The 26,060-nt window shown below is 36.8% G+C and overlaps 2 protein-coding genes across 13 annotated transcripts in view; one reads left to right on the top strand and one right to left on the bottom strand.

Moving 5' to 3' along the window:
• Positions 1-13,514, bottom strand: part of st14a (ST14 transmembrane serine protease matriptase a) — a 28,779-nt gene extending 15,265 nt beyond the window's left edge. Inside the window, exons 1-6 of one of the 5 annotated variants that reach the window (XM_079874513.1) lie at positions 13,441-13,514; positions 12,829-12,928; positions 4,903-5,062; positions 4,682-4,812; positions 4,527-4,597; positions 3,298-3,470 (exon numbers count right to left, since the gene is read on the bottom strand). In XM_079874513.1, the coding sequence (XP_079730639.1) occupies positions 3,298-3,470; positions 4,527-4,597; positions 4,682-4,812; positions 4,903-5,062; positions 12,829-12,873 (580 nt within the window). In that variant the 5' untranslated portion in view covers positions 12,874-12,928; positions 13,441-13,514. Of the gene's footprint in view, positions 1-3,297; positions 3,471-4,526; positions 4,598-4,681; positions 4,813-4,902; positions 5,063-12,828 lie in introns of all 5 variants that reach the window. The other 4 variants (XM_079874511.1, XM_079874512.1, XM_079874514.1 and 1 more) reach the window with 4 other exon arrangements.
• Positions 13,515-18,513: 4,999 nt separating this feature from the next.
• aplp2 (amyloid beta (A4) precursor-like protein 2) overlaps positions 18,514-26,060 on the top strand; it is an 82,489-nt gene continuing 74,942 nt past the window's right edge. For 4 of the 8 annotated variants that reach the window (XM_079873665.1, XM_079873663.1, XM_079873664.1 and 1 more), the window contains exon 1: positions 18,538-18,817. In XM_079873665.1, the coding sequence (XP_079729791.1) occupies positions 18,746-18,817 (72 nt within the window). In that variant the 5' untranslated portion in view covers positions 18,538-18,745. Of the gene's footprint in view, positions 18,818-26,060 lie in introns of all 8 variants that reach the window. The other 4 variants (XM_079873661.1, XM_079873659.1, XM_079873658.1 and 1 more) reach the window with 2 other exon arrangements.

Here is a 26,060-nt window from a genome sequence, read left to right as displayed (position 1 = left end):
CCACTAAAAGAAAATACCTGATTGAAATTGCATATTATTTCAATAATAGCAATGTATAAAATGATTAACTTTAGAATAAGAAATTAATTTTTAAAAAGTAAAAAAACAAAAAACAGCTATAGGTGGATAGGAATAGGAGTGAAGAGTAAACACACTGTGTGTCTGTGTGTGTTTGTGTGCAAGCACGTGCATGTGTGTGTGTGTGTGTGTGTGTAATCATGCTCATTCCACATTGGTTTTTTTTCTCTAGTACCAGGCCTTCTTTTATGTGTGAACATTTTTAGATTCATGCTGGAATTATTGATTTTATTTGCCAATTTCAATAAAAATGCTCTCTTTTGCAGTCACACCTGTTTGTTTGTGTGTGTCTCTCTGTGTATGTGATCTGTGTGTAGTCATGTTCTTTCCACGTTGCATGTGTGCTCTCATACCATACCTTCATTTATGTGTGAAATTTTTTAGATTTATGCAGAAATTATTGATTTTATTTCCCAATTTCTATAAAAATGCTCTCTATTGCAGTTACACCTCTCTCTGTCTGTGTGTGTATTTGTGTCTGTGTGTGTGTGGGCGCATATGTGTCTGTGATAATGTTCATTTCACACTGCATTAGTGCTCTAGTACCAGGCCTTCATTTATGTGTGAGAATTTTCAGATTTATGCTGGAATTATTTATTTTATTTGTCAATTTCTATAAAAATGGTTTCTATTGGAGTCACACCTGTGTGTGTGTTTGTGTGCGCGAGCATGTGTGTGTGCAAGTGATCATGTTCGTTTCACATTGCATTTGTGCTCTAGTACCAGGATTTCATTGTGGTTTTGAAATTTTCAGATTTATACTGGATTTATAGATTTTTGTGACAAATGAAAAATAAAAAACATTTTTTTTTGATTTTCCCATTCATTTCAATGTGGGGTCATATTGACCCCAAAGGTCATGAGTAGGGCTGGGCGATATATCGCATGACATTGTTAGGCGCATATCGTCAGTAAAGCCGGTTCCTTGATTAGTAGTAAATCGCCATCACCTGCTTTCAGATGGAGCGGCATTCACTACAAAGAGCCTAGTTCACTGACAAGCTGAGCCATATCGCATTAATTATCGCAGGCAAAGCACAAATGAGGGTTAAGATCACAAAACTCAAGGCTTCTGGTAGTACCTAGAATATCTAAGTCCACTAAAGGAGGGAGAACATTTTCGTATTTGCGAAATATTTTACATTTACAAAATGCATCTCATAAGTTATATTAGATCAAATTCACATTGACAATCTACTGCTCAAAATGTTATGAACACCAGCTAAGCAAGGTTATTTTCGTAAACGAAAACTGAAACTAAGACTAAAACTATTGGTCAAACAACATTTTCGTAAACTGAAATAAAATAGAAATTTCAACATTAATGAAAAACTAAAACTAAACGAAACTAACAACAGTTACTGAAAAACTAACTGAAACAAAATAATAATTAGCAGAAATAAATAATCGTTTTCGTAATTAATAAGCTCTCCTAAATAAGCCTACCGGAAAATCACTTTTTTCCATTCCACTGCCTTACTTTATTTTTCAATGTAGCCTATGACCGTTGCGCTTGAGTCTCGCGTCTTCTGCAGCATCACGTGCATGACACGACGCTCTAAAAACGCGGCACTCAAGTTAAAATAAGTTAAACTTTTAAAAGACGCGTATCGAGACCTTGCGCTTTTTCCCCACTGTGCCCGCGTCTTTTTCCGTTTTTCAAAGCAAAACCGCTTTCTGTGTGAACCAGCCCTAAGACGAAAGGCCCAAATAAGTATTTCCACCTCATGCAAATACAGCTGTACCTTAATTCCAGGTATAAGATAACCATCTCATGTGAAACTAGCCTTAACGAGATAGGCCTATACCACACATATTAGACAAGATACCACACTGAGCAGAAAACGGAAAAAAACAAATAGCATGTCCATAGCCCAGAAATAGACGTAAATTTGTCAGAGTAAAAGTATACTAAGGCCTGGTCTCACAGACAGGGCTTAGATTAAGCCAGGATTAGGCCTTAGTTCAATTAGGACATTTAAGTAGCTTTTATAAACGTGCCTTAGAAAAAAACATTACTTGGTGTGCATTTTGAGACACAACAATGGCACTGACATATTTTAAGATATGTCAGTTCAGGTTAATTTTCAGTTAAAACAGCTCAAACATGCATTTTAGTCTGAGACTAGACATAAGCCTTGTCTGTGAAACCGGACGTAAATGTCTGGTCTGCTGAGAACATTTGAATATGTGTATAACTATGAGTATATGATTTTAAACAAAAAGCATAAATGGATCAATACAAGAATAATGTTTGAAAGGATTAATCATAGAAATAAACTTAAAGAATAATCATAATAATCATACGCATATCTTTTTCTTTTTCTTATACACCACGTTTAACAAGATTTCATTTTTAATATTATTATATAATTTTTTACTTTTTAGTTGCATTTGTTTGGTTCATCCTCAAACAATTATTTTATTTTTATTATTAAGAGGTTTTCACAAGAGTAAAATGTAAACTGCAAACATTAAACTTTGCTGAAATTAAATGTCTTTAACTGGAAGTGTTCTGTTAACTCTGCTAAACTATAATTACTAAAACTAAAACTGAAACTAAATATATAAGAACTAAATAGAAATGTGTTCACAAAATAAAAACTAAACTAAAACTAACAAAACCATGAATGAAACTAACTAAAACTAAACTGAAATTTATAGGAAATTTGAAAATGATATTAAAATAAAAACTAATTTAAAAATGCAAAACTATAATAACCTTGCAGCTAAGTTCATCATTTTACATTTACTTTTCTGTTTTATCTCAATATGCCCATCCCGAGGTAACTAGAGACTACGCCTTCTCCAGTTTGGATCCAGCTTCTTAAGAACATTTCAGATGACCCAACACCTGTGAAGAGATAAGGCTAACCCCCGCGGGCGGGTATCCGGCGGGTGATGTGCTAATATTTGCTGCAACGGGTGAACAATCTGTTTACATTGTCATTTGCAGTTCGGGTTGGAAATCAATAGGCATGGGCGGACTGCGGGTCCAAGAGTCAAGACTATTTCAACTCAATTCGGTACCCACTGATAGACAGCTGCTTTCATACGGTCCCGTGTTTAGATGTGTTCACGTTCTGTAGTACGAAGACCGTGTGAATTGAATTATGCAAATTATAATTTTGATTTAGCAGAAAAATATGATCGACACATTTAGTGAGATTCATCCATCTATCCAAACTATGTAAAGGATGTACTATGAACTTATATTACCTGAAGACACAACATGATCGAAGATCAGGGCACCTTGTTTTTCCCCACCTCTGCGCCTAGATTTACTGGAGCTATAGATGTTATTTAAGTCGCTCATAGCCTGTTCCACCGCTGCGTCCTGCCCCGCTGGAACAGTAAAATCTGACTCATAGTAAGCTATTACACTGCCCTCACTGCAGGGAGACGGAGAAACAGGCAACACTCATGAGTCTGACCATCTAACAATATAATAACCATAAGAGAAAAGGGCCAATTTTAATTTCACAGCAGACACACTTCAATCACTGAATTCCTGTGGACAAATTTGTACTTTTTGGCGAAAATTAGCCAAAACATTTTTTTTTCCCTTTTTGTAGAGCCTGATGAAAATCGGTTCTTGAATGTGAATAGTTTTGTTGATGTCGCTGAACAATTTGCCTATTCATTCTGCTCTTTGATTTTGTGAATAAGCCATGCCATGCAAGCAAATTAAACTTAAAGTGCCCCTATTGTGCTATTTTAAGTTCCTAATTTTGTTTTGGAGGTCTCCTATAATAGGTTTACATGCATCCAAGGTCAAAAAACACTTTCATTTTCTTATATACATTGCAGCATCACTTAATTTCTCAAAGAGTCTAAAAATGGTTTGTTGGAAGATTCAGACGCTCTGTGAGCCTACTTTGCTCTGATTGGTCATATGACACACTCTGTTGTGATTGGTCAACTGCTTACAACAGGTGTTGGTATCAAAACTTTCATTACCAAATCTGAATTATAGCTCCGGAGGCTTGCTCAGCGCTTGATACAAACATGAACAATGGTGTTGGTTTTTCCGTATTAATTCCAGCGTGTCCTCATCCTTTGGAAGTGCATGCAAAGTGGATTTGAAGGGCTGAAAAAGGGGTCTTCTTAACAAAACGAACCAAACTCTTCCAGGCTACAACTACAGTGTTTGAGGGTGGCTCAATGTAGACATCGATGAAGACAATAGGCTGGCATTATGCAAATGTGTTACACTGTTACATACTAGGTATGTAACAGGAAGTTAGACTGGAATTGCTGATGACTCGTTTCAGCAGTTTTGCATCAATTCTTTCCAATAACTTTATTTGTGGTGCACTTTGTTCTTTAAAACTTTGCAGACTTTTACATTCACAAGAAGCTATATTGCACATAGGGGCACTTTAAGAGCAGGTACATGACCAAATTATTATTCTTTTTTTAATGTGGACAATCAGATGTAGACGTACCTGAAGGCTTGAACTCTGGAACCAACATAATATTTTGACAGTAGTTGAGATTCTGAGTACATTGATTTCAGCTGAATATGGAAATAAAAATAAAAATTAAAAACACTTTTCTCTGTCAACACTATGTGAAAAAGCAGCTTTAATTTAATTCTCACCTGAGACATGACTTGTTTTGCCAAGTCTTGAAACTCTGCACTGTCTGGGTTTTCATACGCATCCACAAAAGCTTGATTTTGTATCCTAAGCGAGCCGGTGTAAATCTTCTGTAAATTAAAATCCTTCCGGACTGCAGGAGACATGAACCAACAAACATGTGATCAACACTGTCATTATTGACACTGGTGTTATGCTGTCTGTGACTGCAGTATTGACTTACAATGGAAATGCCAGACCAGAACCCCTATGATCAAAGCCAAAACGGCTGCCAAGATCACCAGACCAACAATGACACTAACTTTTCCAGGGCCCCTTTTCTTCTCCAGCTTTTTATAATCTGATGCTGGCAAGAATGTGACAGCTTGGTCCCAGTCCTTGTCCTAACAGAAAAAGAGGCAAAAGTAAGTTCTCAGTAAATTTTCAGTAAATTTCAGTAAATTCTCAGTAAATTTCAGTGTCTCCGAAATGCTCCAGAATGCTGCAGCTAGAGTGGTCTTTAACGAGCCGAAGAGAGCACACATCACTCCTCTCCTCACAAAATTGCACTGGTTGCCAGTTGCCACACGCATCAAATTCAAGTCACTGACGTTTGGCTACAGAACAACCAATGGCTCTGCTCCCTTTTACCTAAACTCATTACTTCAGACTTACGTGCCATCCAGAAACTTGCGCTCTGCAAGCGAACGTCGTCTTGTGGTGCCATCTCAAAGAGGCACAAGATCTCTTTCTCGGACCTTTACCTGGACTGTTCCCTGCTGGTTGGATGATCTGCCTAACTCAGAGCGGCTGAGTCTGTAGCCATTTTTAAGAAATGGCTGAAGACACTTGATCCATTAATACTAACACTTTCTATTCTATTGTATATCGATTTATAAAAAATAAATAAATAAATAAATGTACTTCGTTAGATTGAACTGGGAAGGATCATAACATATTGTCTCATTGTTAGTTTCACTGCTTCTATTGTTCTCATTTGTAAGTCGCTTTGGATAAAAGCGTCTGCTAAATCAATAAATGTAAATGAGTAATTGATCGACAGTATAAACTTTTTTTTAACAATATATGAGCTCAAACTGTGTAAATCCCCAATTTTTTTTATTATTATAAAAAATAGTGTCGATCATAGAAAAAAAATCAGTGCCCTGGGTAAAAATAAATTGTGCATGTAAAAATGTGGTTTGGTCTGTGAAAATTTGGACTGGTTTTACATTTACTCTAGTTACTAAATATTGTAATACATGTTTATTTGGTAATTTAAGCAATACAAGTGAAGAGAATATGTTTTCAATATTGATTTGATCGTACAGATGAATCATGCACAATAAGATAAGGAATGAGAGTTGAGAATGTAAATAGTGTTGACCGAGACAAATCACACAGGGTACACAATCAGACTGATGACGGAAGTAGAAGGCATAATAGGAAATGCTATTCTGACCCTAAACTTTGAACTGTAGTGTAATTTGCTCTCTATGGAACACTGACCTATAATTGTGTCTTTTACAACAGCTAACAAACTTTTTTTCTATTTAATATGTATCAAAAAATGTGCCAAAACAAAAAGTTCCACCAAAGTCAGAATTTCATATAGAGGAGACTTCTGATTTTGCAATTAGGATACAAAGTGTCTAAAGAACAAATCAACCAAGCATAAACTGCTAACTCCCAAGGAGATTCTCAAGGACATCTAAAAAGTTTTAGCTTGTGTGTGTGTGTATGTGGTTTTTCTCTTCCCTACCGCATATTTGAGACCACAAGTTCATAAACATTTGACAATCTAACCATTGCTAATTTTTCTCACATCAACAAACTATCACATGGGAGGTCAAGACATGAGAAATCAAATTTGCCTTGATCCTTTGACATAAAAAAGGTCTTTGTACCAATAAAACATCCTGCAAGTTTCATAGCTTAAAACATCCTCCTCAACATTAATAAAGCATTAATTTAATCAAGCTCCAAAAACGGCTTGTTTTGATATCGCGGGATCTGTGACGTCACATGGGCAAATACATTTGCATATACCTGCCTCCAGAGCAAGACATCAACAAATATGTGTAATGGAGCGTTTGCAAAGAAACTTTTGTTGAAAGATGAAGCAGCCAGCTGAATGGGCTCTAAATGCAGCTGCACAAACGATTTCATAATGTTTGTCTGTAAATGACGAGTTTAAATGGATAATGTTTTCAAAACTCTACTGTATATTAGCAAGTTGGGGGTGTAACAATACATCAATATGGATCGATGCATCGATCAAACGTCTAACGGTACGATGCATCAATGCCACACGTAAAATATTGATATACGGTACCTTTATTTTGACACTCTCCACATCCTCACGTAACGTCCATCTACACATTTCCGCCAAAGCACACATTTTCATTTACTCACCATACTGCCATACGGTGTGTCTTTATAACAAACACGTTTTGCCACAAAAGCCAGTTTTGTCCACTGTCAAGGCATCGCGAGTTCATGTTTTACAGCAGAAACCGACAAGCACCCTTGTTGTTTGTGAAGGTCAGGTGACAAGGCTGCTAGTCACTTCGAAAAGACGCGCTAGCTGAGAGGAGTTTCGTCAAAGCTGACTAAAAGTGATCGAGGATGGATAATTTCAACGAACTTGATGAACCCGTGATATCTTCTTTGGGGCGTAAAAGGAAAATAAAAGCTGAAACTTTTTCATGGAAGCTTGCTAAAGCGGCGTGTTAGTAGTGAGGGAAACGCTTCCTGTATTGCGTGTAATCACAACAATAAAGTTTGTCAGGTGTCTATGTCAGCTGAGGAGATTAACGTTACAAAGATTAGCCGAGTGTTTTATTATATATCATAGCCATTACTTGGTTTTGTTTAACTCTGAAAAAAGAAATGTGGAGTTATCTGCTTTTGCCAAAACAACGATTGTTTGTTTAACTTTTAATATATATTAAAAAAAATACTTTCAATGAACTTTAAATTGTAAGTTACCTGTATTTTTTGAGTTATTATTACTTTAATCAAAACAACCCAGCTGCAATTTGATTGATATTACTTGGAATGCACAATAAAAAATAAAAAAATTAACAAGAACGGAGTTGTGGCGAGCAGGATGAGGCCGAGGGGCGTGGGAGAACAGCACGAGGCCGGTGGCGTGATTACTGATGAGCGACACCTGCGCGACGCACCGGTCTCGTATCTCTCACGGAGGAGCGGAAGCATAAAAGGAGCGACGACAGTGAAGAACGAGAGAGGACAGGCCTGGATTTATGTTGTGTTTGGTTTGTTTTATTATTTGTGACAGCGGTCGTCCGTGAGGGGCTGCTGTCTTTTACTTTCGTTTTGTATTTGTTTTCTTTTGTTATTAAAGTTGTTAAATGTTCGCCGGTTCCCGCCTCCTCCTTCACATAACATCGAACAGTGTTACAGGAGTTATCTGTTTTAGCAAATTAACTCTTCTGTTGTAAATGTCCCAATTTGGAGAGCATGTGCAATTTTCAAAGAGTTTAATTAAACGTTCATGTTATTTATTTTGGTTGCATTTGTGAGTGAATAAAAATGTAACTGGTTGTGTAAACTTGGCACATAATATCTAAATATCGATAATTGATCGATATAGCCCTGAATCGAATCGAATCATAATCGTATTGCAGAATTTTTTGAGGTATCAGCAAATATCATATCGCTGGCTGAGAGAATCGATATCGTATCGTGATGGGTGTAGATTCTGTTAGATAACTGACGTTAGCCAATCATAACAGTAGGTGTTTACTAACAAGATTTAAAGGAGCTGCTCATTAAAAACATCCCAAAGATCATCTCAGACATAGGGTCAGTGTATGAATGTTGAAAACAATTGTTTTACTGTATTTGTTTTTGTGCAAAAAAACGTATTAAAGGGGTGGTATAATACCCCTTTTTACAATATGTAAAATAAGTCTCTGTTGTCCCCAGAGTGAGTATGTGAAGTTTTAGCTCAAAATACCCCACAGATAATTTTTTACAGAATGCTAAAATTGTTCCTTTTTGAGGGTCAGTAAAAACGTCTTGTTTCGTGTGTGTCCCTTTAAATGCAAATGAGCTGCTGCTCCTGGCACAGAGGGCGGAGCTTCAAGAGCTTGTGTGTGTGTGTGTGTGTGTGTGTGTGTGTGTGTGTGTGTGTGTGTGTGTGTGTGTGTGTGTGTGTGTGTGTGTGTGTGTGTGTGTGTGTGTTAGCAGCTCCGATTACCTCAGGCAGAAACTGATCTGCCTTTTATGTTTAAACTGGAGTCGGACAAAGATGGAGAGACTCAAGAAGAAGTGACAACAACGTTTCTGAATGGTTAGTTGATGAATGTATGTTGCTGATGTGGAGATAACCATCTTCAAGTCTTTGATATTCTGTCATGATAATCTATAAAATCGCTCATGTGGGAACTGTTGTAAGATGCCAACAGAGTGACATGCTATTGCATTTGTGTTATGTACTGTATTGCATGTGAAAAGACGGATGCGACAGCTTGAGCAGACGTGTCTACTACTACTACTATTTCCATTCAGAAAATTTAGACGCTGCCACTTTAAGACCGAATGCAGATCTAATACACATTTTCTCCCAACTATTCCACAACTAACTCCCATTTAAGACATAAACTGTGTTAAAGTGAATCTCCAAACCGATCATTTAGCCATATTTTTGTCTGTATTTGATTGTTTAGACGCGCACATGAAACACAAAAGTATAGTTTGCTTGTCTAGTTGCAGTCCGTTTCCGAACGCGCGCCGTCATGGGAACAGGGTCAACGTACGTCTCTTGCGCGAATCATTGTGCTTATAATAGCTCTTTTTACAATCAAACACCTCACGCAATTTAGAATCAGCAGACAGTGCATTTTACAACAATCACTGATTGTGCTCAGTGCTGTTTGGGTTTAACGTTAGGGAAAAGTGACAGCGCGCTGTGAAGATGAAGCACTAACGTTAGACGAACGCGGCTAGTTTTTAATAGTTTTACCTCACATCTTCTTTTTATAATCCTTGGAAGCCAAAATCGAAAATAAAATTAGATGAACTACCCAGGTCAGATGTATATTTGATGGGCAGACTCTCCCGAAGCACTCGGCAGATATCATCAACATCGTATAGATAGCTTCGTGAAAATTTTTCTAACGTTAGTGTTCAAAACTTAACAGTCCATTGGATGTGCATCAAACTAACATATTCCAACATATTTAGAAATTTTAACATGTTTATTTGCGAAAATTTATCTACAATTCAATTGTTCCTTTCCAGCGGTGTCCGCCATCTTGTTTAAAACAATTTACCGGCTTGCTGAGGCCGCAAGGTATCCTGGGTAATTTCATCTTCCACTTCATTTTAAGCCTGCATCGGACTGCACTATGTTTTGAGGGTTGATTTTAAGGGGAGAATAGCACTCCCCCTTGCTCTTTAGAGTATTGGGACAGCCTACCCCTACACGAGAACGCGCAAAAACAAGGGTTAGGGCAGAAATCTAGGGTAAGGGGAGGTATTGGGACAGGCCCTAACTAAAGTTAGAAAAGTGAAATCATAATCAACCACCCCTTTAATTTTTTAAGTGAACCTATTAAAGTAATTTAAAAAATCCATGTCATGACCCCTTTATTAGTGCCGAGTAAAGTTGATGCCATTTTTAAGAGACCAGAATGATTATTGTTCTTCTAATCAGACTTTTTGTTTTGGTTTGAATTTAAGACTTTCAACTTTCAAGTTAATGAGTGAAGAAAGTCCAGCTGTAAATGAATGAACTCCTGCGCTGAGCGGTCGACATTCTGTGACGACATGCATGATGCATGAAAAGCAGCTGATCACTAGTGAATAAGGGGATATCCCTGAGTCATTTTCTCTGTGCCAGTTTCATTTGTGGGGGTGTTTGATGATCATAGTAATGCTAACTGCCGTAAGCATGTTGTAACAGATCTGTGGAATGCGTTCAGGCGTACACACACACACACGTCAGACAAATATAGAACTGCAGATCACTCAAAACACATCAAAATCCTCAGTTCTTGCCATGCGCTCCGAAACATTTAACCTGATCTACATATAACTAGCAGTGATGTTTAAAAAAGGCAGCTTGCCCAACTTTAAAACAAACTACATCAAAGCTATTCAAGGGAGTAGTATCTTCTTTTTTTAAAATACCTTTTATATCTTGATCTTTTTTACAACCCGAATTCCAGAAAAGTTTAGACGTTTTTTAAATTTGAATAAAATGAAAACGAAAAGACTTTCAAATCACATGAGCCACTATTTTATTCACAATAGAACATTGATAACATAACAAATGTTTAAACGGAGAAATTTTACACTTTTATCCACTAAATGAGCTCATTTCAAATAAGATGCCTGCTACAGGTCTCAAAAGTTGGCACGGGGGAAATAAATGTTCGAAAAAGCAAGACATTTTGAAGAGATTCAGCTGGGAGAACATCTAGCAACTAATTAAATTAATTTATATCAGGTTTGTAACATGATTAGCCTTTTCTGGAATTCGGGTTGTATATCTTTATAACTTTTTTGTGTTAAACATACAAACTTAAATATTTTCACAATAAATACAAATAATAAAATGTGAAACCACCCTAACTTTTGTGAAGGGCCGGTTGTGTCACTACTTTTACTTCACAAAGGGACTCATATTTTGAGCCGGTTGTGTCACTACTTATACTTCCCAGTGCTTCGCAACTGGTGACAGACCAATATTTAGTCAGGTTATTATCATTACCTAAAACTATTACAAACATTTCTGTTAATTGAAATAAAACCAAAATAAAATATACATATTAGTTGGAAAAACTTAACCTGAAATAGGTTTGAGTTAAAGCACCAAAAAAAAAAACCCTATAAAACTATAAATAATTTATTTTTAGTAATTATTAATAAATTAAACCTGCATAGAATTTTTTTTTTTTTAAACTTTAAAAATGTCAAAAGCACATAAAAAAGTAAAAAAAATTTTATTAAAAATAAAAGCCAATTCAAAATATTAATACAACTATATAAAAATAAATAAATAACACTGATTTACACATTCCAAAAACAACCCTGTCAAAGGGCTTTCACAAATTTTGTGAATTAAAAATGACTATTAATGTTATTTTCACACTGTAGTCTGTGTCTCATTAGCTATTTTAAATAGTAATACACTTATTGGTATTATTTCGTCCAACAGTCACCCAGTACACTGAAAAAACTATTTGGTGTAGGACTTACTTTTGAAACAATTTAAATTTCACCAATAATTACAAAGAAACGGCAAGTAACTGCAAATTGAATTAAACATGAAATTTTGAAGTCGAAAGAATGAAATGGTATTTTCTTTTCAAATGTACTCCAATAATCCGATTTGCTTACAACTTAGAATTTTTTTTTTTTTTTTGTCCATTGACACCCTTTCCTCAGAGACGACAATGAAGTAGTCAGCAGAACGGCTTAAACTCACACTCCTTTGGATGATCTAAAGAAATGAAATCCCTTACACATGCTAAACCGACCGAGACGGAAAGAAAAGTGACTACAGACAGGAAATGAGGTCTGGCACATTTTAAACAAATACATGGTGTGAAACCTCCAGTTTCAGCAGTGGTGGCATGCTTATACGTTTGGTAACTAAATAAGTTTTGCCCACTAAAGAGCTCAATGCACTCAAACATGAGGTTATGCGATGTGTCACTCTGTCATTCATTGCGCCATAAGACCTTTTAGATAAAAACGTAGAATATTATCAATTCTAGCTTTTATCTTGTTCTTTAAAGAAAGACCAACCAAGTCGCAAAGAAAGCTCACCTAAATTAAATAGAGCTGAACATAACTAGAATAATGTGTAGTCAGCCACTATGAAATTTGTGTGATGTTTTAAGTTCTAATTCATTTTCAACGCATTTCAAGGCACAGAAACCACAATTTTATGATTATTAATGTGGTTTCCATGAGTGTGGGAAACTTGATGAATATGGGTAGTAGCACTGCTGTTTAAAATGGACCTGTTAAGCACATCTCTAACTAACTTAACCACAATCTTGTTTTTGAAAATACATTCATGCGAGAAAAAAATATGTTTTTGGGACATAAATTATGTGAGATTTCAGTTTTTCGTTAGATGTTTAAAGGTGCTTGGCAGGTTGAAAAATCACAATAAGGCGAAACTTACCGAAGAACCGGGAGTGTACCGCATTCCTCCATCCATAGGGTCCATGTCCGAGAAACCACCGGCAGAATATCAACACACCTTTCTTCTCACTCTTCCACTTCTGCTGACAAAATAAGGCGAGTAATTGAGTATTGAGAGGGAAAAACTGACTTGTTATTCTCAGCTGAAGTCAAACAAATGTGGAAAACAACAACGCCCATGAGAAGTGCACGCGACAACAAAATAAAACATTCAACCGTCCTATAAAAACTTCCAACTGAACTTTCGAACAAACTAAGACGTGTAAATCACGAAAACGAAATTACACGATTAAACCGAGATATGTATTTATCTTCCGCAGAGAGTGAAGTTTTTGTCGTCTACCTGTGAGAAGAAGAGAAGATATTTCCGGAGAGATTGGCGATACAATGGGAGTGACTAACGTTAGCTCAAGCGATACTGTCTCTACAGGTGTGCACTTTACCTTTAAACCCAATTCCACACTACAAACAACCCTCAAAGTAAGGTGAATACATCCGTTAATATTTTAAAACGAATGTACGGTTCATTTTAAGTACGTATATGACTGTAAACGTTAGTATCGATCCGTGTTTCGGCTGCGGAGTGACTCACCTTACGCGGGAGTGGGCGTCGTCTCAATCTAGGGTGCTTTCCTGCGGCCTACTTAGACTGCATGTTCGGCCAGCTGATATGGAACGCGCTTATTGGGCCGAAAAGGCTGACTAGGTAGGGCGCGTTCTAGGTTTTGAGACATGCGTTCGAGCCTGTATTCAGCTTGATATAAACTCGACATACAGGTTTCTGTTGCATAAAATGGCGTTTCCACGAAATAGTGCTTACTGGACAAACTGACGACTAAGTTTTTCACATACAAATTAAACATCAGTGTTATAGCCTAATAGTAAACGTTTATTGTTAAAATGTATTTGCTTATTTCATATACTGAATTTAAAATATTAATTTCGCAGTATAGAAATTAATCAAAAGGTAATCTCTTAGTGAAAATATGAGAGAAGGGGGATGGTTGCAACACTTTCCTTGAGTTTATCATTGATTTTTTGTATTGGAAAACCAAAATTGTAATACAGTATGCCCACATCTGTCAGCTACCCACCCACACTGCTGCAACATGTATACATATGATAATATGTACAATTTACACTCAAATAGACAAAGTCAAATGTTGCAACTGACCTTATAACAGGACAGTTGCAACATTCATTAAAATGTAGTAAAATAATCCTTTAAAATTATTTTCAAATGTATTTCTTTTACTTGTGCACAGACAGGACTTAACTAAGTTACATTGGCTGTATAAAGACAAATAATATAAGGGGAAAAGAACATTTTCAAGTAACTGTGAAGTTTACAGAACTGTGTTTGTGTAAGTGAATGTTGGAAAATATTCTATATTCTATACATATTCTTGCAAAGTTATGTGGCAAATGGCAAAGTCTTTTGCCTCAGACCTCAGCATGTTGCAAATGTCCCTACATTGACAGCCATGATAAAACTATGTTAGCTTGACACACATGCTAGCTATGCTTTTTAGAAGCTAAGATGATATGGACTTTATAGATATAAAAAATTATATGACTTATGCTTCATGCAAACTGTTTAGACAGTATGACAAAAACAATCTGATCATAAAAAATACTTTTGTAGCAAATTAGCTCAAAATAAATATTAATAATTAATCATAACCTGTTATAATTAGTAACGAATATTTTGATCGATTAATAGAATTAACTTGATGTAGCAGAATTAATACCACAATCAATTAACCTGTTTGTCCAGCGATTAATTATTAGCAGTACTACTCAGAGCATAGTCCAAAATCTGAATGATTAGGGACTCCAGTAGGCTATATGAGCATGCATGAACAACTTTACGTGTGACATGAACTAGACTTTATTAAGACTAAACACTAAACTACTCTAACATACACATTCATACATGCATACAGTTTACCGAGGGAAAGAGAGCTGAAGCAGAATGAAAGCAATAAGTAATAGCATTGTTTGAAGTTCAGCAGATAAACAGCCTTGAGCAAGCCATCAGTTTAGTTCTAACACGCCCTTCTTTAAAAGGGGTAAGGAAGGATACTTAATGTATCAAATAATGAGACTAAGTTTGATACTTGCATGTCGCAGCCTGGCACAAGATTGGGGAAGACTTCTATTTCAGCATCATCTTCACATCAGAATTTCTCAGAAAGATGAACTAATGATCTTGTGATCAGTGACTTTTAAATTGTGAAGATGTCACACACTCTGGAGGTGACTGAGCCAATAAGAAGTTGTTCCCTTTGGAGGAAATAGCAGGGCATCTGAATAAGTAATTTGATTGGATGTTTAAGAGAAGAATAATCAAGATTCTTATAATACTAATGCATCACACAGTTAGATAAATGTAATGTAAATGAACAAATAGGGAAAGAGAAATGGATTTCATAGATACCAACGTGCTACACATGTGATTTTAGTTAACCATAGTATGCAATATTCACTACTGAACAGCAAGCCATTATACATGGGTCCATACACGAGTAGCGCTATAGCATGCAGTAAATACAGTACATTTTGTAAGTGCAGGAGCAGGACACACAAACACATTACATGGTTCGGCATACCTCTGGAAAAAGAACACCACAGATGAACTGCACTTCATACTTAAGTATACATTTTATACTTAACTAATATGGTAAAACAATGAGTATTAAGCAAGTTTCACACTAATACAGTAAGCTACAGGTAAATCTTACACACATCAACATGCTTTTGTTATTGTTTAAGATTAATTAATGTGCTGGCTAGATTTACTTATTATAGTCATTAAAACTCAAGGATTCATTAAATCATGGCCACGGATTAAGAACCTTGTAGTAATTAATAAAACTAATTAGCACACAAATTCTAAATTCGTGGGAATTAATTATTAATTCATAGTTAGCAGCTCTCACTTTGGCTATATAATATTTGCTTCGTTTAAACGTTATGAAATAAAACTTAATTGAATATCGGTACTCTCAGTCTGATTGGTGTCCATGTCGTCCATCTTAAATGAGTGTTTTTGGTTCGGTAGGTGGCGCTGTCACAAAAAACTAGGGTCCTGGAACTGGGGTCCTGAAACTGCAGCCTCCGGTTGTGCAGGAATACCCTTCTCCTTATCAGTCTTAATGTGTCCTGTAACAGGACACCTTTCTCTACCAGTGTGTTAGCTTCATTTGGGATGCTAGTTGCAGTTTTGGGTAGATGGTTCACAGACCTTTGTTAGGAGAGTGAGTTTGCTGGATTATTCATTAAATATAATGAATAATTTGTGTGAGTCTGATTGCTCCAGATGCTACACTTTTTTAACTTGAAATTCTTTTTTTTGCAGAAGGAATGGTCGCATGTGGCTGCTTTCTTCCAGAAAGTCCTGAGGCCCATTGTTGAGCCATTCATCCACGACCATCACCTCATGTTGCAGCATGATAATGCACGGCCCCATGTTGCAAGGATCTGTACACAATTCCTGGAAGCTGAAAACATCCCAGTTCTTGCATGGCCAGCATACTGTTGCTGGCCATGAAAAAATAACCAATTTTGTTCAGTATATTTGTGCGCACTTCGCAGTACCAAACGTTTCCAATAGTTCCAATAGTTTCCATTAATTTGAAATTTTCTATTTTCCATTTTTGACCACAAACAATACAAGTGTGACAATTTAACCTTTTCAAATCGTGTCGTGTTTGTGTTCACACCACGTTTACCAAGTTTCCTAACATTTGGTACCACAACATAAACATCAAAAATGACCGAACAGCACCAGAGGGTTAAGTTAAAGGACATGCCTGTATCTGTCAGAGAAGAGAACAACAGAGTCAAGCTGGTCAGTTACTTGCACAATAGGTCAGTAAATGCAAATAAAATCAATTGTAAATAGATACTGTGTGTTCTGTAATCTGTCTCAGCTTATGAAAACAAAATGAATTTGCTATTTCTAACATTCACAATTTCACTATTTTGAATTATGTTTATGACAAAATACATGGATAAATTATTAGATGTATGGGCTTATTGATCTTTGAAGGAAGCAACAGCAACTATACACAATATATAGCCAACATACACTATATATAAGATATTATAGGCTATATGCAGTAAACAATACAACACAGTGTGGGAAAACATGGCAGTTAAATGAATGGGTTACACATACACAGATGGCAGATGACAGTAAAAGCTTCTCTGTCAGATTTATTGACGACTGGATTGTGTAAATGTGGTGTGATGGGAGAAGCAGACAGACTATTGTTGTGTAATAGCAGCAAGTGGAAAAAAGACCACATTGACTTCACTGTCACATGGACCACCTGTAGATCCGTGTCTGTGCTCACATGGTCATGTCAAGCAGTGTCCTGCTGTGTGGCATTCTGTACTTCATCTATGCAGAATTTAGTCTAATTTTGATATAACTGCCTCCAGCAATTAATTCTTATGATTCATTGTTCCTTGTTAAATTCAGTTTGGCAGAGTTTGTCATGGTGTTAAACAGGAAATGCTTGGTTTGGTCATGTCAACTTCCCCCCACTGATTTGGAAACTGCTGACACTAATAAAAATATGGAAAGAAGAGCAGCATTTTGTAATTAGCATTTATATTTGATTTATTTTCACTCAATTTTGTCTCTTGTAATAATAATCTCTCTCTCTCTCTCTCTCTCTCTCTCTCTCTCTCTCTCTCTCTCTCTCTTTCTCTCTCTCTCTCTCTCTCTCTCTCTCTCTCTCTCTCTATAAAAGAAACATGTATAAATAATTTTATAATCTGTTGACACCACTAGGACCGCATATGTTTTCACTGGTTGGGAAGACACTATATGAATGGGGGAAAATAACAATATTCATATTACAAGCTATTACTCATATTGTGTAAGGAAGTAAATATTCCATAAATGTGTCATAATATAATTAAGTAACTATATGGAGTAAAGGTTGATGTATATTTACTTTCCACCAGATTTCTGTTAATTCATTAAATATATTGCTCTATGTGGAGTAGTGTGAATCCAAAAAATTTTTTAAAGACCCATTTATATAGTAAAAATTTGTTAAAAATGTGTACAATATTATCTGGAAAATATTTACATATCTGTATCCATTTTTTCTACCCACCATTAGTGTACTGTAAGATGTATAAACCTGAAGAGAAACAAAAGTAACTGTCTTTAATCTCATGATTGCCTTTTTTACCAGTCTTTTGAAAACTGAATACAACAAAAATGTCAAATTCTGTAAATGTAATTATATATTATTTATTTATACATAAATATTATAATAATTTGGTTTTATTATTTCATTTGCATATTTATTTATTTACAATTTTCTCTGTACTTTTACAGGACCCCCCCTAGCACCGAAAGGCCCCAGTTAAAAAACCCTGCCATAGACGAAATAAATGTAAAAAATAAATAAAAATAGCCATATGTTTAATGTTTTCCAAAATATAGGCCTATACAATTTAACTTACAATCTCGATCTCGAAATTCTTTTTAAAAAAAATTCATTTCCACATTACATGCCTATCCATTGCGTAGTAGACCCACCGGAGGTACACACACCCAATGTATCCTTCAATAGATGACAACATGATGACCTCATTTCCGGCAGGTCCCAGCATCTGACGGCCGGTGGCGCGCTTGATCGTGTTTTTCGAGCTCGAGCTCAAAGCGCGTGCAGTGACACTCGGTCTCGGAGACATTCCACACGCGCTGAGAGCGAGATCAACGGCACAGTGGGAAAAACACAGGAGAGAGAGACACACACAACAACCACTCGAGGAGCGTTGACTTAGCTGTTCTCCTTTTTAACAGCCTCTTATAGAAATCCACAGCGGGATAATTTCAACACAAATCTCAGCAGAGACTAACCGTGAAGATGGGTTCAGTCCCGGTATTATCTGTGCTCATTCTGGCCATCGCTGTTCCGAGTCTAGCCGGATACATTGAGGTTTGTGCGCACTAATATCTCACCCTCGTTTTCATGATTATTATTGTTTACACTGATATGTCCCTTCTGAAATGTGCCTTTTTATTGTGCTTTTTATATTCCTGATATGTTAGTAGTTTACAAATGACGTCCAATGCTCAGCCTATAAAGTCATTAGTCTATTAATACGAGTCTGTAAATTGTTCGTATCCTTGGTTGTGTTTAATTCGGTGGCAAAAGAGAAACTTATTCAAATGTAATATTAAATCATTGTTATTTTGTTCCTTAAAGAACAAAAGCTGAACGAAATAAAACGATTAATTGTCTTTCTTTAGACGAGCTGTATAAGGCTAAATGTCTTTATCTTTTCGTTTTAGTATTTATCTCCCATCTTTATTTGTGTTGTTGTATTGGAAAACTGAAACCTAAACAACATTGATTCTGTCACAATGTCAGTTTGAAGTCCTCCATAGCTAATATCTGATGATAAAAGGCTTTCAAATATCCTTTTGACCTATAATGTTAGTTGTTGTTTGATATTTTTTTTATTTTTTATATATAAATGTATGGATATGCTAGCTGCAATCTTACATTGGAGAATATCACACTTTATCAGAAGAGGCCTTTTAAGAGTTTGTGTTTGCTTCGAGTCAAATATCAAAGAATCAAGCTGGACAATCGGCTTCAGGATGTCCTTTGATCAGACCTTTATACAACTGGAATGATTCACATCATTATACATATTCATCAGGAATAGCTTTCAGGTGTTTGATCTGAACAGCATCTCTTACCACGACAAGCTTTAGGTGATAATAAAAAAACACTTCCCATGTTAAAGGACAAGTCTGTATCTGTCAGAGAACCCTGCATCAAGCTACAGTATAGGCAAATTATGCAAATGAAATCATGTGGTATGTTAAAGGAAGTCAAGTTTATAAACTCCTAACACCATTCCTGGATGGTCCATGTCTGGTTGCTTTAAACTTAATCACAGCTGCCCTTGTCCTTTTTGCACTTTTACATGTGAGCCAACAGTCCTTTCCAATAAGAGCTCAGCCTGCCGCCATCATGATATAACAAATTATGAAGCAATTATTTTCAAAGCCTGAAATAATGGCAATAATGCACTGAAATAAATAATGAAGTCTCTTTGTGTACTAATTGATGCATTTAGAGAGAAAGGTGCTGCCTGTGGTTCGTGAGGAGATGCATAGATGTTTATGGATAAGCAAAGATCAGCATTACTGTAGAATATCAAAGAATCATTTTACCTTCGGATCAATATGACCCTATCGTATTTCTGTTATCACTGCTTTTTTCTTTGTTACACATTTGACTCCTTGTATCCTTGATTGTGTTTATCTGATAGCTCCTCGAGCGTATGAAAACCATGGTGAAATGTTATTTTTGGGAGAAGTGTGCGCAGCATTATGATGCAGGTTGGCAGGAGTTTGATGCTGTGCTACTGAGTCTCGTTGACTTCAGACCTGATTTATAACCCGACGGGGAAAGTTCTGCAGAGGTTCTGCATAGCCCCAAGCTCTCACTTACTGCAGGAGAGCTGCATCCATTGAAACCTCCAGTTTCTCCCTCCCAGTGCCGGGGATGGGAATTATTCCTTTGCCTCTGCCAGGTGCCATTGTGTTTGTAGGAGACAAAGGGAATGTGTTAAAATCACACTGGGCTGTCTGTTTGAGTGTTAATGCTGTACTGTTAACTCTAAAGCCGGTGCAAGTTTGGATTTGGCTTTTTTTGTTTCCTCAGCTGTGGGTATGTCCCTTTTTTATGTTGTTACAGCCATACGTTATATAACCGTACCGCTTCCTGTCTCAACAATAAGGATTTTTCCTGTTAGTTTCAGATTTTTACTTGCCTTGACGACAGTTTCACTGGCCCAAATGAAGGCCAATATAACATTTAGCTGTGTTTTAATAGCTTGTTTTTTAATAAAGTCTCAGAATATTTATGAACATAATATATGTTTTTTTTTACCAAACAAATTTACAACATTTTAAAACTTCTCATTAGACTACTCTTCAAACGTTTGGGGTTTGGTAGTATTTTTTATTTTTTTAATCCCCCCCCCTAAAAGTCTCTTATGCTCACCAAGGCTGCATTTATTTAGCATAAATTATATTACAAATTAAAATGTCTGGTTTCTATTTTAATGTTTTAAAATGTAATTTATTCCTGTTCTGACAAAGCTGAATTTTTAACATCATTACTCCAGTCTTCAGTGTCACATGATCTTTCAGAAATCATTCTAATATGCTGATTTGCTGCTCAAGGAACATAAAAAAGAAAAGAAAGAAAAAATATACTGACCTGACCCCAACTAATATAATGCAACTCTTGATAGAAAAACCCCATCAGAATACCAATGTCAAACTGGGCGTCAGGGGTGAGGGCTTTTGTTAAAATCTTTTTGAAAACAGTCTATTTTTGCAACTGAAATGGCGGCATAAATGTATTTATACACAGAAATAACAATTGCAGGAAATGCTATTACACTTTTTTTTTTTTTTAGACAAATTGAAATTAGAAAACAATGTACGCTGGTTATTTAATTGTTCTTATTTTTTGGCTTTTGCATTGCATCACCCTGTTTTTCCATGAGCATTGCATTTTTAAAACAGCATGTCTAGTTATAGATAAGCTGCTCTTGAGACCCATGTATATACGGTTGCGCTTCTCGCTTTTTTGAATGCAAGAATGACCCCTGACTGTGAGTGCATGCAGCCTGAATTGACGACATAAATGCAGCACTCGGCTGAACCTTAATGGCGCTGGCCTCAAGCCATCCTTATTGTTGAGCCCTGTACGTTTGATCTGTGTTCCATGTGCTTGATCAAATCCAGTTTTGCATCTCAGTGTCAATTTTTGCTTTTATAGACCTTATGCGCCAGTGAAATAGCCTATAAATCTAGACGCACCCTAGCGGCAGCAAAATGTATTTTGCAGCCAGGGTAGTCTAGCAACTCTCCATTGACTTTCGAGCTGCAAAAACCTAAATTGGGTCAGGCCAATCATGTCGTGTATAGAGTAGGCGGGGGGTGGGCTTAACATAATGACGACAGAGTTGCGACGGTTCCCTGCTACTTGAAAACAAAGAATGGCTGCTGCTGGAGAACAGTCTTTCGAATCGGCTTTGGCCGCGACTCTGGAGGACTTGGAGTTAAGTTTTTCTTTGAGAAAAGAACAAAGAACGGCACTTAAGTCATTCTTAAAAAAAGGAAGATGTGTTCGTAGTTTTGCCGGCCAGATATGGCAAAAGTTGAATCTATCAACTAACGTTAGCTCCGCTGTTGGGAAAGCGCTCTGGTTGGTTGAAGCGCTGTCCTATTGCATGCAGAGGGAATTTGAAAGACAGCCGATTATCCCGCCCCTCGGATTGAGCCGTGTCTATGGTGAGTTGCCAGACCTAACATCTTGATGTAGGTCTGGCTTGCCAGGCTACCAGTGAAACGAGGGCGCCGCCATCTTTAGAATATTGTCTTTGAACTTCCGTTTTTGTGGTCGCTCTGTATATTTCTATGGCATTGCTGTCCAGGAGTAATTAGCTTTTGAAGTGGATTTACTTAATGTAAAGTTAACGAAAGTTATCAAGAGGATTGTAATGTTTAAAGCAGATGTCTTAACAAATGTCAGTAGACCGGGAAGATTTTAAAATGAGCCGTTCATTCATAAATGCATAAGATCGCTGTGAAAATACAGACCGGAAGTCAAAAGACAACGAGCGCAGCGCTGAAAAGGGGCGGGGCTACATAAGCTCTATAGCTTGCATAATGACTGGCTAACTGACTGCTTGAGTTTTTTTCCTTTCAGTTGTTGTTGTCACATGGACTTTTAATGGAAAGATCAAATTCAGGGAAAAAGTTTATTTGAGTTCATTTCTCGAACCATTAATTTAGAAGCAAGTTCCTCTACTAATTCAAATGAACAAACTTCCCAACCCAAAGCCCAGCCTTGCTGATATAACATGTTGCCAACTAACGCAACACAGGCTTGCTGGAATTTCACTGGCGCCAAATCATATTTGTGTTGTGTACAGAGCAAAGCCAAATCATATGTGAGTTGTGTGCAAAGCTTTTTCACATTTGACTGTTTTCACTGATTGTAATGCAAGCTTTGGCACATACCAACATGAATGGAGTGTTTATTTTGTTTTTTTGAAAATGCAATGTCATGTGTGCTCTAGTATCCTGCAGCTGGCAAGGACATGATGATCATTCTTGTTATTCTCATTATCTGAAGCACATTAAAACACTAAACTTGCCATACTTGGGAGTTGCGCAAACCAGCTGTTGTCACCCCGTGGGTTCAAGAGAAAGCTGAAAAAGAGCTTGTAAAAATTCTCTGTTGATGAGAGGGAGTCGGTGCACTCTTTCCCAAGCCTCTGAGATGGTAAACAAAAAGTGTTGTCTCTTCTCCAGCTTGCTCAAGGGCCCACCTTGCTCTCGTTACGCAGTCGTGCAGCTCTGCCTCAGTGTTCAGTGTTGTGACTCTGGGCTCTTGCAGTGATGCATTGCATTGTAAGGAGTAGCTGAACAAATGAAACCTGAGCGGACCACATTCCTAGTCTTATTTTGCACGATATATCAGTGCATGTTATAAAATATGGTTGTTTTTGTAATTTTTCATCATTAATGTGGTTCCATCTCTGAAATTACTTAGCTTTTTGGCTGTCATCAACTCTATACTTATGGACTGCCCATGTTTCACAATCAGGTCTTAAAGGGATAGTTCACCCAAAAATGAAAATGGTTAGCATTTACTCGCCTTCAAGTTGTTCCAACCCTGTATGAATTTCGTTCTTCTGCTGAACACAAACGAAGATATTTTAGATGATGTCGGTAACCAAACAGTTGATGGACCCCATCGACTTCCATAGTATATTCAAACATTTATACATCGCTATGATCAGATGCTTACTTAACTGCTGTTTTCTCACTGCTGTTATTTTTATTGTGTCTTTATTTTGAGGACATATTTACATATTCATCTGTTGGGATGTTCGTTATATCTATGCAAAGATATTTCCAACTTCCCTTTTACCCCTAAGTGAAGAACAAAAAAAGATATTCACTGTGAGTATATCATGGCTTTTATGTTTTTTTCCCATTGAATATCTTGTTTTCCTCTGAAATGTCTTATTTTAGAGGTTAAATAGTTGGCGAGTGCGAGTCTTGTCGGTTCTGATCACATCTTCCACTCAGTTAGATCTGACATTACACAAAGTCCAGGCATTGACTCCAAAGCAGCATTTCTTTGGTTTTCGCACCTGTGTTTGGTTAACTACATGCAGTGGTTTTGTGTGTGCATGCATGAATGTTTGCAGGGGTGTGTGTGTGGTCTTTGCTGTGGTGATTCTGTCTGCTGCCTTTGATGGCACACAATACATTTGTATGCAGACTTCATTGTGTGGATGTGTTAGCAGGGCTTTTAATAGCATGGATTGCTCACCCCAGGACTGATGAATGGATGACAGTGAGGGGCTATTGTGAGCTCTGAAAGAGTGCAAGCCTCCTTACCAGTTCAAGGACCCGATTGGGACATAAATGCATGGGTTTATCAGATGCGATGACAGCCTTGAGATCAGACGTTAATTGCCACATTGTTTACTTGTCTTCATGATAGTGTGTGATGCTCAATGGTAGCATACAGAGTGACTGGAGTTGGTTTCTCTGTGCTGTTTATTTACCACTGAAACAGTCTTATTTGGCTAACAGGAACTAATGGTAATTTTCTGATAAGTGCAAGAACTCTGCCAGTAACATCTGGTATCTTGATTGTTTGATTGATTTGCTATTTATATTTATATTTATAATTATTATTATAATATTTTTTTCTATATTATTTCTTTTATTGCACCTTTTATTTGTTAATTAATTATTTAATTTGTACATCAGTGCTAAAGTGATTCGCACAGGGTCCAAAATTAAATTTTTGCCTAATAGTCAGGGGAGAATGAATTAAAAAAGGAATAAAAATATAGATAGTAGGCTTGGTGTACTGTCTGTTCAGTGGATTGTAAAACAGTCACCTAGGCTGTGACGGACATTTTCTTTAGTAGACCGTTTTTCCACACATCACTCACTCTGCTAAGTGATCCCATCAAAACATTTTTTGGTGTGAATTTATATGCATGGCAGGTGTGGCAGAGCTCTATTGTTGGATTGCAGGCATTGATGATGGTCTTGTCAGCCATTTCCTGTTTCGTAAAGCCTGAGCTATGTTAGCACCACCCTGATGCTCATCCTCTGAGCTGAGAGCTTAGTGCTTAGAGAGACATTTTCAATTATTTTACCAGCCGCTCTCAGTCTCACCACAAATCCTCTTAGCTGTAAGACACACTGAGTGCTGGACAGAAGAGAAGAGAAGAGAACATGTTACTGCTGCGGATGCTCCACCCGTCCATTACTGATATGATGCATACATACGCAAACACACTTTGATAGCCACACCTTTGAGTTAGCTCATATCTTGCACGTTTGGAGCCTATACGAATTCAGAAAGGCACAGAAAATGAAAAATGCATTCTCTGGAGCATCTAAAGGGACATGGTTGAACTTGCTTCTTGGGCGGTTACATTACAGTAAAATCAGATTTCACTTCTCATTTTAAGACTGTAAGGAGAGATGACTGACATGGCAATGACGGAGGATTTGTTGCGCAACAGATCCTGACCGTCATTGACTAGCCTAATATTTTATCTTGTAAAATGTGTGGTCAGTACCGCCGCTCCCTCCCAGATTATGCGTGATCGCGAATTCAAAAGCCAAAGCAAATACTAAGAGTGCATTCAAAGCAATTGCATAACCCCGCATATTGAGAGCGGCTCCCTGATGCCCGCAAATTATATACAGTTACCCAAATGGATTATTGTAAGAGAATGCAAAAGCATTGAAAAATATTTTGATCTCATATATCAAATTTTTCCCCCATCACCATGTCCCTTAAGGGGCTCCGTAGAATGTCTCATTTCCTTTCTGAATATAGTAAAGTTAAAATGAACAAATAATTTGTATACAGACCTTTAAATTCCACATAAGGCAGTTTTTATAATAATAACTTCATAATAACTTTTTAATTACATAATTAGGCTATGTTTCTATTCGTTTTTTTTTAGAAACACATTTAAACAGTGTTCGAGCAACTAAAAACAGCATAGACCAAAAGATTAATTCTGGTGATTTAAAGGGATAGTTCACTTTGAAATTAAATTTTGGTATGTATTAGCTTACCTCAAGGGCATCCAAGATGT

Source organism: Squalius cephalus (assembly GCF_949319135.1).
Source record: "Squalius cephalus genome assembly, chromosome: 6".
NCBI classification, from domain to species: Eukaryota; Metazoa; Chordata; class Actinopteri; order Cypriniformes; family Leuciscidae; genus Squalius; species Squalius cephalus.
The sequence above is the reverse complement of the archived record's forward strand: the minus strand, read 5'-3'. Positions and strand labels throughout refer to the sequence as shown.